At 39.0% G+C, this 16,671-nt stretch overlaps 2 protein-coding genes across 5 annotated transcripts in view; one reads left to right on the top strand and one right to left on the bottom strand.

Annotated features, from left to right (window-relative positions):
- The window catches only part of COL4A6 (collagen type IV alpha 6 chain), a 222,775-nt gene extending 214,228 nt beyond the window's left edge, over positions 1–8,547 (bottom strand). For 2 of the 4 annotated variants that reach the window (XM_075184345.1, XM_075184348.1), the window contains exons 1-3: positions 8,471–8,547; positions 8,173–8,318; positions 7,991–8,039 (exon numbers count right to left, since the gene is read on the bottom strand). In XM_075184345.1, the coding sequence (XP_075040446.1) occupies positions 7,991–8,039; positions 8,173–8,183 (60 nt within the window). In that variant the 5' untranslated portion in view covers positions 8,184–8,318; positions 8,471–8,547. Of the gene's footprint in view, positions 1–7,990; positions 8,040–8,172; positions 8,319–8,456 lie in introns of all 4 variants that reach the window. The other 2 variants (XM_075184346.1, XM_075184347.1) reach the window with 2 other exon arrangements.
- Positions 8,548–9,417: 870 nt separating this feature from the next.
- The window catches only part of COL4A5 (collagen type IV alpha 5 chain), a 144,317-nt gene continuing 137,063 nt past the window's right edge, over positions 9,418–16,671 (top strand). Inside the window, exon 1 of the mRNA XM_075184344.1 lies at positions 9,418–9,795. Coding sequence (XP_075040445.1) covers positions 9,709–9,795 — 87 coding nt within the window. The 5' untranslated portion in view covers positions 9,418–9,708. The remainder of the gene's footprint in view (positions 9,796–16,671) is intronic.

Genomic DNA, 16,671 nt, shown 5'->3' with positions numbered 1-16,671 from the left:
CAGCCCTATGCTGAAAAGCACTAGGGCTCTTCCCACACCCCTGGGGTGGTGGGTGTGGGGTCATATAACTATTATTAAATGTTAAAATCCAATTTGTCATGGTTCACCATAGGTCCCAGCATGCCCTGGCTGCCATTAAGTGTTTGAGCATGCTGCGCGCTTGCAGTACTACCAGCACCTGCATACCTGAGGCTGCCAGGGCATGCTGACACTTTGGGAACCACAAGTTCAAGCATGCCCTGGTACCCAGAGCCCACTGGGATCTGTAGTGCACCAAGGAAAAAATGTAAATAAAACACAGACACAAGTGTAAAAATAATTTATTTTGAAATAAATACACCCCAGACACTAGACCCATTCACCCTCTTTACTGCTCTTCATCTTTAATAAATCCAGGTATCCTCTTAGCTCGGCAAAATAAAAAAAACAAATATGTGATGCAATACTAGCTGCTAAGAGCGCCCATCGAAAATGAGCTCTTAGTGGCTGTTCATTTTATAGATAGATAGATAGATAGATAGATAGATAGATAGATAGATAGATTTATAGCTATATCTATGTATATATATATATATATATATATATATATATATATATGTATATACATATATATCTATATCTATATATATATATATATACATACACACACACACACACACACACACACATTAACTCAAGCCCTGAACACAAGCTGTGGGAAATCCCTAGTGAATCCAGCTAGTATTGCATCGCATATGAGGATTTTTCATTTTGCCAAGCTAAGGATACCTGGATTTTTTACAAGTAAAGATCCTGAATCTAGTTGAACAATAAAGAGGTGGAATGAGGGTTGTATAGGGGTGTTTTTAACATTTATATTTACTGCTTATTATTTGCATTTTTCCTTGGTGCACTACAGCTCCCAGCGGGCCACTTAACGGCAGCTTAGACATGCTGGGACCTGAAGTGCACCAGGGACAAAATGGATTTCAACATTTAAAAGTTTAATATTACCCCACACACACCACCCCAGGGGAAAAGATCCCTAGTGCTTTTTAGAACTGGGCTGGGTAAACCTAGGGGGGCGGCAGCATTTTTTTGCCGACCCGATTTCCCTAGTACAGGGGTCAGCAACTTTTTCTGTGCTGGCTAAAATATAGTCAAGAACAGGTGTGCCAGTGGTATATATATATATATATATATATATATATATATTTATTTATTTAAATTTATATATTATATATTTGTATTTGTGTACATATATATTACATTACACAATTGTTGTTTATATGGGTCATGCTATATAATCTCTATATATACACATTTTATTGATATTGGTATTGTGCTTATTTTCTAGATGTTTATCCCACACATCCATAATATCTCTAATATACACATTTTTTGTTCTATAGTACCACCATCCTCTAATGTCACTACTCATTAAGGCCACCTGAACAGGAATATATATACCTGCGTACTTTAAAAATGGCCACAAAGGATAATATCAAAATATAAACAAATGGCAGAGCCTGCCCACATCACCTATTTCCTAGGTTCCCAAACTGTGCGCCGCGGCTCCCAGGGGTGCCGCGGCGCTGTCACAGGGGTGTGGAAAAAGAAAAACAACTACTTACCAATCCGGCGGCGCCCGGGACCCAGCATCCTCCTCCTTCCTCGTTTCTCACTGAATGCTGGGCGTGACGTCACGCCCGGCATTCAGTGAGAAACGTGGAAGGAGGAGGATGCTGGGTCCCAGGCGCCGCCGGATTGGTAAGTAGTCAGCCAGCGCACAGCGGAGCCGGTACCAGCAGCCATGCCCCGGGACTACCAGGCCGAGAAAGGCATTTTCGCCATCTGGATGAGGTTGTGACTGTGAAGTCATTGGTGTTGCACATGTTTTCATATTCTCCAGAAGTGGGATACTCCATGACATCTGGTACGCAGATTTAGACGTTTTTTCTGTTGCACTTATATGGGTGTCATCTAATTGATAATCTTGGGATACCAATCCCACACACCCCATAGGATTTTGGTGATATTGCCCTCACTAAAAATACTACAGAGTTATACTATGTTTGCTTTTTCTGCATTTTTGTACTGATCGGTGGAGATCTGGAGGACTACAAGTACAGCAAAGACTACTCCACTATCTCCTAAAAGACCCATCATTGTTTACCTCACGGTACGCATGTTATTGCTCTACTCCACGTTGTATATTTGATATATCACTGAAAGGCGCCCTGCTTCTTTTTCTGTTGCAGTAATATATATATATATATATATATATATATATATATATACCACTGGCACACCTGTTCTTGATACAGACAATGTAAAATGTAATTGTAGCACATGAGATGTTGTTCCGATTCCGTCCTACTACCATTACTTATTTAAAGCAGCACATACCAAGTTAAGTACCTTTTAGGCATACATCTGCTTGTCATTTTTCTTAGGTGGCCTTCTACAAATCATTATCTCCTTTTCAAAATCTCTCTGCAAACTATGGCTGACAGTTACACAGACACAGGCTCACAGTTCTCAACATGTCATGTGAAAGCATAGAAGATAGGAGCAGGATTTTACATTACACAGTGCAGAGCTCATATGAGTATTCCAAAGCTTCTCTACTGACTCCATTGTGTGTCACGTGACTGTGGTTGCCATGGCTGTCCATGACATGGCGCAAATTTATAAATCATTAATAGCAGCCTAAAGAAACAAATCAAGGGAAACTGGCAAATATCGACATTCCTCATATAGCTTGCCTTGCCACAGTGATTTAAGTTAAAAACAACACACAATTGTTGTCATGGGATTGCTGCTTTAAGGAAGTAATAATATTTGATCGATGGAAAAGTTATAATTTTTGTTTTCTCGGGTCAACACAATTAAAATTTATGACAACTTGATTGAAGGGTGTAAGGTAAAGTAAGGTCCAAGTATGACAGTGGGCATACACTGAAGTGTGGGCAAACTGTGGGTAAATAGCCAGAGAAATGCAGATTCATAGGGAACATTGACGCATGTGAGCATCATTATGACTGCATTTGGGTTTTAGCAGTATTATGGTGTAACTGTGGAGGTTGTCATTGGCTTCAATGATACTTATGACAACAGCATTTCTCCGGCTGCTTTAAAGTGTTTTCTCATGCCAAACCCACAATGAGCAAACACTTGATCTGTCCATGTGAATGAGCTCTTAAACAGTAAATATTAAGATTTTTTTTTTGCAATGATATCCACGTGAAATAGCTGCCAATTGTACTTTTCTAAAGGTGGCAATAAAACATACATGTATATAATAAGATTTTCATAACAGTGTCCCTTTAAATTAGTTTTGTATATTGTCACATTTGGTAAACCTATGAAAGCCTGCAATTAATAAGGTCTAGGAGTAAAATAAAGTCACTTGACCGTGTTGATAGGTCAAGCAGTTTTTAAAATGCTGAATGTTGTGCTCAATAAAAATGCTCTCCAACTAAGATACATTATATTGAGCACACCGTGTCGCACAAAGCATTTTAAGGGCTCACTTTAAGCTGTAAGACATAAAACAAAGGAAAAGAATAAATATTTTCAAAAAGAATAAAACTGCTATAAAAATTACAATAGATGGGACATGGGGGACACATGTTGGGGGGCTGTGATTTCAGGGGGCCTGTGACCTTTATAGGAGGAACTTACATCACTGAATATTACATTACAGTCATCAATATTTAAGGCAACTTTTCTGAATTGTAAGAAGACTAAAAACAGAGATAAAAGTCTCCCATTAGCTCATTTGAATGAGATCCATTTAGATTATATTGCACTCTGCCAGGCAGCGTTGCTACCAGAGAATGGGGGTTTAGAAAATTCAAATGAAAAACACCCTAAGGTCCCCATTAGGACAAGGAGAATGTAATAACTTGGCATACCTACCAACTCTGCCTACCTAAGCAGGACAGTGTAGATTCTGGGGGACTCTCCCACTGTTATGACTGCTAGGAATGTTTGGAGGTATGTCATTCTCATTAGTGAGTGGGTGCCCCATTTAGCATTTAAGAAGAGAGTTGTTTGGCACGCCTGAGAAGGGTGTGTCTGTGTCTGTCCATAGTGATGCCACCACACCTCCCCACGGTACCATGCTCATGCTGCAAGATAGCCACTACCCTGTCCTGATTACAAAAAGCAGAGTCTTTGGAGGTATGACTTAGCTATATTATCAATAGCACATGAATTAGCTCCTCAGATCAATTGCTCAGAGGTGATAGAAGAACTTGTCTCCTCTAAGAACCGAAGATTCAGGATGCTTGTCTCTGCATCCTCTGCTGCATCTGGTCCTTCATCATGCTTCAGGTGCACTGTTTTTCTTTGGGGGAATTCAATTCCTCACAATGTGCTCTAGAGTGCCTCCGAAATACTCACCGCGGTGATGTAACATCACAGGTTTTTTCTTGCACCCCAGACAGGTGTCCAGAGATGTGCGGGTACCGTAGTACCTAGAAATTAGTGCAGTTGGACATCGTTGTGATGTCTGGTGGCTGATCGCTGGGATTTGAATTCCTGCACTATTATTACATTTGTTTTTCTGATTAAAATGTTACATTTTGTTCCATTTGTTTGTATTACCCACATCGGTACATTATAAAGTTATCGTTTTAAATGTAATTTTATTAATTAGGCATTGTGATATAACACTTTTCAAACTCATGTTTTAAAGAGAGGTGGGCCCAGGGTCAAAATTGTAATGGGCCCCATAATTCTTACAGGCAGCCCTGCATAAACATTACTGAAGCTGTATAACCACTAGCGTGATATGCACCTATGGAACACCTTCATAAAGGTAAATAGATTGCTTTAAAATGTAAGTGGTGAACCCTACTGCAAAAGGGCAATATTTTTTTGCATTGACTGTCTAGTTGCAGCACTATTTACAAGGATTGTCTGGGTATGTTTGAGTCTGTTTTATTTATGGACATTATGGAACTATAAGTCCAAGCACACATTGTCATTCTCTGGTGGAACTACAAGTACCAGCATACTCTGCTAGCATGTAGCAGGGTGGTGATTCTGGGACTTGTAGTTCTACAAAACCTGTAGATACACAGTTTTCCTAAGCCTGGTTTATCCATATAAAGCAGAAATGTAAACCTTTAGCCTGTGGCTGTAATAATTTAACAAACATAAATTAACGATTCAATGTACTGGCAAAAGACTGTATTTACCAAACAGACTGACTAGACACATGTCTAAAGTGACACAGTTCACTGGGCAGCACAGAAATAGTTTTAAATTTATTTTATTTACATTTTCCTTACAATTTTCCTGAATTGTGCATCTTAGTTTATATTAACAGCATATTTTTCCCAGTAACAATAATAAAGCATGTTGGACAAAGGGATGTAAGAATTTAAGATACACAATGATGGGGTCATATAGAGTTGGAAGCAATTTGCAATTTTGGCGCATAATATGCTTTTTCAGTTCTGTGCAAGCTCAAAAAGCACTAGTTCCAAAATCAGTGCTTTACACTCATGCTTAGAAGCAATCAAAACGTATTTTATATACTAAAAATGCAACTTGCCTCCATCGGGTGCAGTACCTATTAACGATACTAATACCCCGACACGGACTAAGACGACATGAGGATTCCAAAGAAGTACTACCCCGACCTGGAAAAAAAAATACTTACCATGGTCCAGATGACGTCATGTGACGACCCGATCTGTTGCCGACTGTGGAAAATGATGTCATGTGAAAACGCAACTCCTCTTAAAGCGGCAATGGACGGATCCGGCTGTCTTTCATGTAAAGTAAGTATTATTTTAGGGCAGTGTTGGCTAACCTGTGACACTTCAGGTGTTGTGAAACTACAAGTCCCAGCATGCTTTGCCAATATATTGCAGCTTATTGCTGGAAGGGTATGCTGGGAGTTGTAGTTTCACAAACACCTGGAGTGTCACAGGTTAGCCAACACTGTTTTGGGGTTAGGGTTAGGGTAATTAGGGTTAGGAGTTAGAGTTAGGGTTAACCTTACCTTTACAAGCCGACCGGCTTATAAAGGTAAGGTTAACCCTAACCCTAACTCCTAACCCTAATACCCCTAACCCCTAAAATAATGCTTACATTACATGTCCGTCCGTCACCGCTTTAAAAGGAGTGGCATTTTCATATGATGTCATTTCCTACAGTCGGCAACAGATCGGGTCGTCACATGAAGTCATCTGGATCATAGTAAGTAGTTTTTATTTCTTTGGAATCCTCATGTCGTCTAAGTCTGTGTCGGGTCAGTCAGTATCGTTAAATGAACTATCACCGCTCCATCTCTACATGACCCCCTGATTGCTCACAAAAAAATGGGCAGTGACAACCCTGCGTATGGTCCAGTCTCAGCATCCAATAAGAATGATTGCAGAAATAAATTGGCCACTTGAACAAAGTAATTTTGGTTACATTTTAAGTATAGTTTAAATTCAAAAACATATTTGCTCACGTTTCGGTATACTATAAACTTCTAACCATAAGGTTGCTGTAAACATTTCCTCAGCATTTATCCAAGGATTGCTTTTATTAATACTGAAGCAAGATTAAAGTGAAAGTGGGATATTCCCATAGATACACTCAGAAATAAAGGAGAATATTTTTACTAAACTGTGGGTTTGAAAAAGTGGAGATGTTGCCTATAGCAACCAATAAGATTCTAGCTTTCATTTATTTTACTGCATTCTACAAAATGACAACTAGAATCTGATTGGTTGCTATAGTCAACATCTCCACTTTTTCAAACCAGCAGTTTTGTAAATATACCCCAAAGACTACAAACCTCTTCTTTTATAAAAACATGAATAACCCAATCCTCAGAAGAAACTGCAGTGTTGAGGTGAATCAGAACTATAGAAGATATCTTTCTCACAGGTAGTTACAGTGGGTGGAGTCACAAGGGAAACATAAGCTTCACAGTCTGCTCTATACATCTCAGTCTGAATAATAATACATTCTGGATAATATATTAAGATGAACCAGTTATGTGAGGTAATATCTGAATGAGTTTGCCCCACAACCATTTACAGCCCTAACCCAAGATTACAAGGCAAGAAATTTTGACTCCAAAATAGCTGTCAATAGATCAATTGCTTAATGCAGACATGTTTTCTCTTGTCTTATTTTAGAATGTAAACTCTCAAGGGCAGATTCACATATTGGACTATGCTTCTATGTAATATAATTACCTATATTACTAATGATAAAAAGCTTTGTAAATTATTGGCAGTTTATGAATAGTGGTTAACGGTGATATAGTATAAGACTGAAACCAGTATCTTAGAGTAGGCAAAAGTTAAAGAAGTGCAGATGAATATATCCTATTATCAACTACATACAATTTTATATTGCATAGATCACTTGTAACATTTCAACTCTTGTTATGGTACCATTCTAAAAGCTGGCATAATAGGAGTTGTAGTTTCAAGATTACATGCTGACTACCATATATCTAATTAACCTATTACATATAAACACACAACTGTCAGATACAGTGAGTGCAATATTGTTAACCACTTACTGACCAAAGCGGTATAAAGTTCTACTTGGATCATTATTTTGCACAATCATGGACCAAGTATAAAATTAAATAATTTTTAAATTCATTTAAAAAGTCAAACGGATGATGGAAAATGTTTGCAGGTAAACTAGTTTTCAAATCAGTGCAATTATACTGTATACAATTTCAAATAATGTTCACAATGTGCCGTTCTGTGTGTGCAACTATTAACCTAGATTGTTTTTTTTATATCCACAAACACTGGAAACTTACAAACCCAGGACACATCATACCCATTCTACATAGAATTGTTGTAAAAGAGGGAGGGTGTACTGAAGAACAGTTTGACAGGTTTGCCTCCACTGGCAGCTAAAATGTTACACTTAATAAATATAAAGTCAAACAAAAACATGTTTCAGAATAATGATCGTGCATATCCCCGAGGGAGTAGTAAATATTACAGAGATATATTGTCAATACACTTACCGCTTGCACCAAGTCCGCAGCACAACAGGCAGCAAGAACCAGGCAAATTCTGCAAGCCAAACACATTATAGTATTACACCTTAGAGAGGGAATATGCTGACCCACCCTGCAACCCCTCTTATTAAAGTCAATGCACCCAAAATACCAAACAGGGTATAGAAGAATATGATAATTGTACTTACCGAGTGATCATTTCCCTCTAATGAGTAAAGGGCATTCAGCCCCCCCTGCTTTCCTCTGAAGTTACAGTGGTCTGTGCTGGGGGCTCATTGAAAGCTTCTTCGCGGAGCTCCGGAAAGAAAGTCTAGTGGGGGTGTCCCAGAGGAAACTACAACAAAGACAGAAAGGGCACAGATCGTTAAAATACAACGGTCCAACCTCCAGCAGGATAGGGAGATTTAGTGCATAGTTTGGGGATTTGAGTCCGAGGAGCTCTTACTGTCTGAAGTTTGAGTGCTGCAAGTACCTGCATAGACTTACTTGCCTCAGCTTGGAGAACGGATCGGTTCCATGCACTGTACAGGCTGCTGAGATTAGGCATGGAGGAAAGGGGCGGGGCCGGGGAGGTTGTCAATCACAGCTCTACCAGCACTGTATCTATTCTCATCATAGATAGGGTACAAAGAGTTGGAGAAAGCTAAGGAAATCACTCAGAACCACTACATTCTACAAAAATACAATCTACATTTGGAAACTGGTGTTTAAACATAAATAAATGTCTATTTATCAGTGTTTGAATTGTTTCTATTATCTTATTATTCATTTTGATAAATGATTTTACAAAAATCATACCTGTTACAACAACGAGAGAAGAGTGCACATAGCCTATTGAATGTAAGTATCACCTTGCTAAGGCGAATGATGGAGGGTTTGCACAATTTTATCCTATTAGATTTTTATTTTGTTTTACAAAATTCGTTGTTCTAATTTCAACAAGGATATGGGTTAATAATCTAGTACTTGGACAGTGTCACTTACTCTGTTATGTAATAAGCACTAAATCAAAACCACTTTATTATATAGTGGTTTTGTATGTGTCCACACTTTAATATCTCTTAAAGAAAACTTATAGTAAAGATCCATCATGTACAATAGTAAAATCAGTATGACTAGCGTAAAATAAACCCACAAATTCCATATATAAAATATATTACAACATTGACAGCTATTGACATGTTTTTCCTAAAATATTTATTTAACAGAATGGTCTTAATTGCTAAGTAAAGAACAAATATTAGTTTTCAATTACAGGGTATAATAAGCAGGGTTCATCCGCAGACAAATAAGTTCCACTCTTCAAATGGCATGCAGTCCCTTTATTAGACAGGGGGCGGGAGTGGATGTAGGGGGGTGGGGTGTTGCTGGAGGAGGGGGGTAACTATCACCAGAAAAAAAAAATCTAAGGAGTTTATCCATTAATTTTGCGAAAAGACACTAGAGAGGCCACAGCTATCAGTGAGCAGATTTTCTTTAGCCTAGGGAGAAGTTAAGGCGGAAGGATTCCTTTTGAGAAAGTAGTCCGTCTCCTAACTTCAGTACGGAAAAGTTTGCAGTTCTTTGCAGAAGGCAAGAGTGATAGCCTAGGCTTGGGGTGGCCCCTTTCTGTGTGTGTTGCCGCATCTTCTCCTCTCCCTTGGCATTCAACATAATATGTCAGATCCTCAGTCTTTGCCTAGTAGCTGGAGTCGGTGTTAATACATTTCAGGGGTGCTTGAAGAATGAGGTTGGGGCATTTGCAGAGTTTGCCTAGTCTCGCTGTTCTAGCTGTGCTGCTGGTGCACTGGGTACAGAATGCAGAGTCTGCGGTAAGTACAATTTTTTTCCTAACCTCTTCTTAAAATTGCATGTACTCATGCATGTGAAAGCTGTGTACTGAGCAGCCACTGTCTTTTATTTATAAACCTTGTAACTGAAACCCTCTGTGATTCTAAGTTAAACTGTTTAAAAATAGTGGATTGTGACCTCACCACGACAAGAAGGAGCAAAAGTTATTTTTGTCATTTTGAAAGAAAATGTCACAATTGGCACGTTTTATATCTTTATTTTAAACATTGTTACTATAGACCGGGGGGGGGTGTTTTGTGTATATTTAGGACCGCATGCTGACATTTCTCACCCGACTATCCATTCACAGAAAATAATTGTACACTGCAATTGACTTGTAGATCTCTGCATGTACATTGCTTTCCCCTGAACATGTTTCACGACAATGACCAATACTGTTTTTTTCATCTAGTCGTTATATTGGGTACGTCTGCTTTAGTTTAAATGCACCCTTAAAATCCCTGCCCTCAGATGTGAGTAGGAATCAGTGACCCCCGGCATGGTGCTCAGTGTGTGTCTGTGTTCCTGCTCCTCTGACTTTCTCTTTGCATATTTTGACTTGTGATCCACAGGACAAAGGGAAGATCAGTCTTCCCCAGGCAAATGGGAAAGATGTCTGATACAGTTCCCCTACCTGTATCTATTTTTTTTTGTCTGAGACAGTTGATTAAACCCTTGAAGTGTAAAGTGCCCCTATTGCAATTTGCCTCTAAGTACAAGCACTTCCTATAATTTACACTATCAGCTTATGATCATTAATAAATTACTGTGCTAGACTAAGCATGATCTCTAATGGGTTCCCACTTCAAACAAGGGTATGTATTTGTTCTTTTTGAATGCATAGAGATGCATACATTGATAGCATGTGAAAACAACCCACTGTCTGGGATCAGTATAGTAAGATATCATTCAGCATCTTATACTATGAGTGTCAGTCTGTAGTACCTAGCACTAGGGAAACCAGCTGTTTATGCTAAGGATTGCCCCAAAATATTGCTGTGCACAGCTGGTGTTGGGATTCTTATCTATCCTTCTGATATAGTCTTATGGAAGTAACTTGCAGGAGGAGGAGACTCTTACCTCTATGGTACTGCAGACAGCTGAAAGGCTGTGCTGCTCAGCAGGTTAGGCCTCTAAATGCCACAGGGAAGCATCCTGGAGCAGTCGTAACATGCTGTAAAGATGCAAAGAAGTAGAACAGTTCCAAATGGCCTAAGACAGGTCATTACTTTTCTCCGGTAAAACCTGCCATGTGAATAAACCTCACTACACAATGTCTCATTTTTGTATGTTCCCTTTCCACCTTATCTGTGAAGTTTTAATGTTACCACAAAATCCAACTACAGTTCTTATTTATTGTGTACGAATTACTCGTACTATGTGGGTCATTTTTACTGTCTTAGAGTTTTTTGCTAGCAACAATGTTGTGTTTTAAAAGTAATTATTGCAAAAGAGAGAGAAAAGTGGCACGCTAGATAAGTGATATGTACATCTGATTTGTTAAATGTTAATCATCCCAAACATTCAAAATTCAATCAGATTGGTTTTGATCCAACAGTTTGGCAGATGACTCCCTTCAACATGTATGTAGGAGGTAATCTGCCAACCCCTGAATGGTAAGAGACCTGTGCAGCAACTTCCATTTCAGTCCAACCAAATTGGAATCTGATCAGATCTGTCCAGTTTTGCCCTCCACAGGTGGGGTAAAATGCTTGCTCATTGCCCTCAACAGGTGGGGTAAAATGCTTGCTCATTGCCCTCCACAGGTGGGGCAAAATGCTTGCTCATTGCCCTCCACAGGTGGGACAAAATGCTTGCTCATTGCCCTCCACAGGTGGGGCAAAATGCTTGCTCATTGCCCTCAACTGGTGGGGCAAAATGCTTGCTCATTGCCCTCAATATGTGGGGCAAAATGCTTGCTAATCCAATTGAATTGCAATCATCTGGCTATAATGTGCATCTAGCATATTACTGAGTTAACATAATCTAAATTACAAGTTTATTGTTCGCGTGAAAACATCCTTTAACGACAGGACTGTCTATCCGTGACCTGTGAATCAGTGGCTCTTGTCCCCCAGTCCTTATAAGCCCAGAACTGTGAATGCATGACTGTTTTTATGTATACCCAGGTAACTTCATAAGCAAATTGCACTAAGTGACATAGATAATTGGCCATTTTCAAAGGCTTCTGATAAAACGTAAGGCAGTCTGAATTATTGTACAAGTTATACAAGATTATACATCCTGTACTTTATTCTCCTCTGGTAAGAGATTATATTGTTCTCCCAAATACCCTAGGAGAGGTAAAACATAACACAATACTGATGATTTTCATGTGCAATTGCATTTTAGCAGAACCCATCATATTCAAAATATTGTTTAAAATCCAATGACTGCTGCCATTGGAATGTAAACAATACAGTGATTATTAGTTACTATGTCAATTAAATCACCTTCCCAAAGTGCCTGGGAACAGTATATGACATACAATACTGAGTGTTCTGTATGGCCATATTTGCATTTATACAGGTAGTGGACAAAAATAGCAAACACCAATATAAAGTTACTTGTTAGAGCGTTGGCCCATGGCATGCCACCTGTACGGCCTGTATGTGCCCTGGCTTTGAGTCAACCAATGTCTGGATTGTGCAGGATGCAGAACCAGTCCTCCATAAGAAATTACTGGAAGACGCCCCTCCCATTAGGAACACTGCTGCAAGATGCGATGAGGATGATCACTTGATGTCCCTCAGTAACTATTAGCAGGGAATGGCTGCACCCAAACCATGCCAGGCAAATGACCCCCACACCACATTATGCAATCACCCTTTACTGTTGGAAACCAGTACTCAGGACTGTAGAGTTCTTTAGGTTGGCGCCACACATGCATCCGTTCAATTGCTGAAAGCATGGGAAAGGATGATTCATCCAACATATAACCTCCTCTACTGCTCAGCAGTCCATTGCCCTGTGCTCTTTGCACTACTGTGCTCATAAGTGTTTATGGCCAGGTGGGAAGAGTGGTGGTATCTGCTGCAACCAAACAATGATGTCCAGCTCTGTGGAGCTTTTGTCAGACCGTTTTTGAGGAAACTGTCTGCACAGATATTTTGAACATAAATGATGTGCTTCCGCTCACTCTTGCCTTTCGCTGATGGTGTTTTTCCCTCAGGGTTCCATAGTGACATCACATGTGACACCCATGCAACACTAACAATCTTCTGCCGAACGCAACCCAACAATCACCCCTCATTCAAGATCGCTGAGGTCTCTGCTAGCAGCCAAGATAGCCATTAATTGTAGGCACCTTGGGCAATCCAACATTTCTATACATGAAACTGACTATGCTGGGATGTTATTTGGTTAATTACCTGTGTGGAAGCCCTTGCTTCCTATATGCTTTGGTGTCCCTGATTTACCCAGGTCTTTTACTACCTGTATATGTATTTAAATAAGTAGAAATTCTGTTTTAGCCATAGTCTTCCTTAATATGTATAAACAATCTTACATTGGTTTTCCTTTCCAGAGCCAATATCTCATTGGCAATCAAAGTTTGTATTTTTGCAAGTTAAACTCTGTCAGTAAAAGTATGCATATAGCTTTGCTTAATATAACTTTATAACTATGTTTCTAAATTTGACACATTCCAAGCAATATAAATGATTATTGGATGCTAGTCCTCTCAGCCTTGTTGCTTTTGCAGAGTCAACATGTTCGGCTCTGTCTTGTCTACCATTTGTAATGAAATTGGATAAACCATATAATATTAGTTGGTTATCCTCTGGTGCAAGACTCACTGGACCACATAAGATATATTTATTGGTATATACTTAGATATTCTATCCCACACAAACCTTAGTTATGTTAAGGCTGTTTCATTTTACTTGTCGTCTAGAGGGGGTACAGAAGCTGTCTGCCACTTATGTGGTTTTCCCCAACAGGATAAATGTCTGTTGCATCAGGAATGCAAACCTACTGTATTTATTGAAAAACATACATAATGGGCATCTGCTAATTCTAACATTATTTCCAAAATTCATTCAAAAATCATTCGACTGACTGTATCACAATTTGTATGTGGCAACTGTATTGCTCTATTTATGTGACATAAACGTGACTTAACAATCTCAGATTAGCTTGCCCTGTTAACTCTTCGTTATTATGTACATTTTGGAAAGGCATGATCAAACTGTATGGTACAAGACAGCCCTACGGGGGTGATTTATCCAAGTCACCATAGTTTCAAAAGTAGGACAAGAAAACTGCTATCTCACAAATTGCAGAGGAATTTACCCTTCATATAAATTTGACTATTGAAGGAAATTTCCCACAGTTCTCTTTGACATTTTCTTTATTAATAAAGTGCAAGTTCTCCATGTGAGTAGCAATTATCTCATATAATGAACATTGGGTGACGTATGCTAATTTGATGACATTTTCATAGAAGTAGGTCACTTGAAGCAGCTGAGTTTAGCATATATGTTATGTACAGAACATGGGATTGCACTTTAACTGGCAACAATGGAAGATGTTTAAATTTGGATTTCATTTTTATTCTGATATAATAGAACAAAGTTTACACATTGATTGTATACCACACTTGCATTGCACACTGCTATTATGCTAATGAAGTCACTCATTAGAACACAGATAGGTGGTTTTATTGGAAATCATATGGTAAGTACAGCTCAAGGCTAAACAGTGCCTCTCACCGGTTGCATCATGTACACATAGATTTGGACGCAAACTGCGTTTTCAGCGTATATAATTGGCTTTTTTACTTCTGCACATGACCACAAAGCACTAGTTACATTTGCGGACATATGTAGACTGAGTCGCATCTTGTGCTTACAGCCGCCCCTTACAATGGAAGAGGCAGAACAGAGGATGGAGGGGTTGTAAGGGTGTACTGGAGCAAATGCCACTTATGTAGTTGGGACTCAGGTGCATTAGTGTCTGTCAGGAGTCAGGATACTTGCAGGTGCTTGATCCCTAGTATAAGTTAGGAACTGATAACGATTACGCTCAGCTTAGATGCGTCTGGCTCAACCTACCACTAGATGGAAATTACATCCAACTGTACATGAGGTCCATAGTCCTCTACCTAAAGCTCAGATCAGTATGTGATTAAATCACATTAGCCCATTGCCTTCATTAGACCTTTCCTTACTGTAAAAATTACTTATAATATACCCAGTCTGATTTGAAACAAGTGGTGGAAGTGAAATCATAAAGTGTATGTGATTCGTTTAATTGCCACATAAGTATGTACCAATTTATCTCTAAATGTTTTTTTTATGCACATAACTAGTCACTTAATATGCATTGCTTACAAATAAGATAAAGCTGCTTACAGACACCTGGGGTATATTTACTAAACTACAGGTTTGAAAAAGTGGAGATGTTGCCTATAGCAACCAATCATAATCTAGCTGTCATTTTGTAGAATGCACTAAATAAATAACTAAATTGTGATTGGTTGCTATGGGCAACATCTCCACTTTTACAAACCAGCAGTTTAGTAAATATACCCCTTGGTCTTGGTTGAAAAAATGCCCCTGGTTGCATGAGGTGCACAATGTGTGACAATCACCACACAAATATCACATCATTGGTTTGCATGTTTGAGCATCACTGTATATAAGTGTAAATACTCTTTACATATGAAACTTTTTGAGCTTATCATAGGTCACTTTTCAGTGCTCTGCAAATAACAGGTACCTGGGTTGATATAACATGAGCTGTGGTAAAGTAGATCATAAACTTAGCGATTTTTCCAGTCATGTTGGACATTTTAACACCAATTTGGCTAAGTTTCACCAAATGCTTAGGCTTGAAGCTATTGCCAAATCTGATATAATGTAGACTGGGTCATGTGACAAATCCTTTCAATTCTATCTAGATACTCTATATCTAGATACTGCATTGGAGTTTGTGTGCACTCATTAGGTGATAGGGATAACTGTGCCCCTCCGATTCTCTTGTTTGGCTTTTCAAACGATGGACCAAATATATGACCAAGGTGGCCTTGCAAATGGCTCCCAGTGTCTGCAGCCAGTTAAACTAGTGTTTAACAGTGCTTATCCACATGAGCGGTGTCTGATGACGTGTTTCAGAGCACAATTTGAGACATAGACATACATTGGTGTGGCATAGACACACACGGTATGGCATAGACATACATTGAACCCTATGCGGGCTGCATCTGCTGTCCTCATGAACAGCAGTGCTATATGTGGCTACATGTGAGGACAGCATAGGATGCCACGCTATCTCCACAGCTGACTTGTTGAGTTGCTTTCTGTATGTGAATAGAACACAAGATTGCATCAATTGACACCTGCTTATTATTTAATTCTGCTGTAGGGACACAGGGGCCCTTTACACCAATGATTACAAATCAATAAAATATAGAGATATTACAGGATAATACCCTACTTGTAAAAACATTAAACATTGATAATAATGCACTTTAATGTTATTTTAGTATGTCATGTTGGAATTCTTTACCTATGTACTCCTTTCTCATCTGGTTATAGGCCTGGGATGTAAGTTACTTTAAAGAGTCTAATTGATCTACATGCCCTCTATGCTTTATGCAAACAATTTTCAGTCTAACTTTAATCATTTCAGCTGAGCCCAAGGTGTTCTACAGACACAATTACACTCACTGGCACTGATGGTTAAGATGTGAACAAAGCTGGATTTTGCTTTTTTTTATTGTCTGTTGGTCAATACTTATCTGTATGAAGCTGGATTTTAGCTTTATTGCCCATCCAAACCAAAAAAACACCAACTTAACTCAGGTTGAGTGATATACTTCTTTCTTTCCTCCGGGAACGTTTGCCCCTTTTCCA

This window comes from Mixophyes fleayi, chromosome 9, assembly GCF_038048845.1.
Source record: "Mixophyes fleayi isolate aMixFle1 chromosome 9, aMixFle1.hap1, whole genome shotgun sequence".
Lineage (NCBI taxonomy): Eukaryota > Metazoa > Chordata > Amphibia > Anura > Limnodynastidae > Mixophyes > Mixophyes fleayi.
This window is presented reverse-complemented; position numbering and strand designations above follow the sequence as displayed.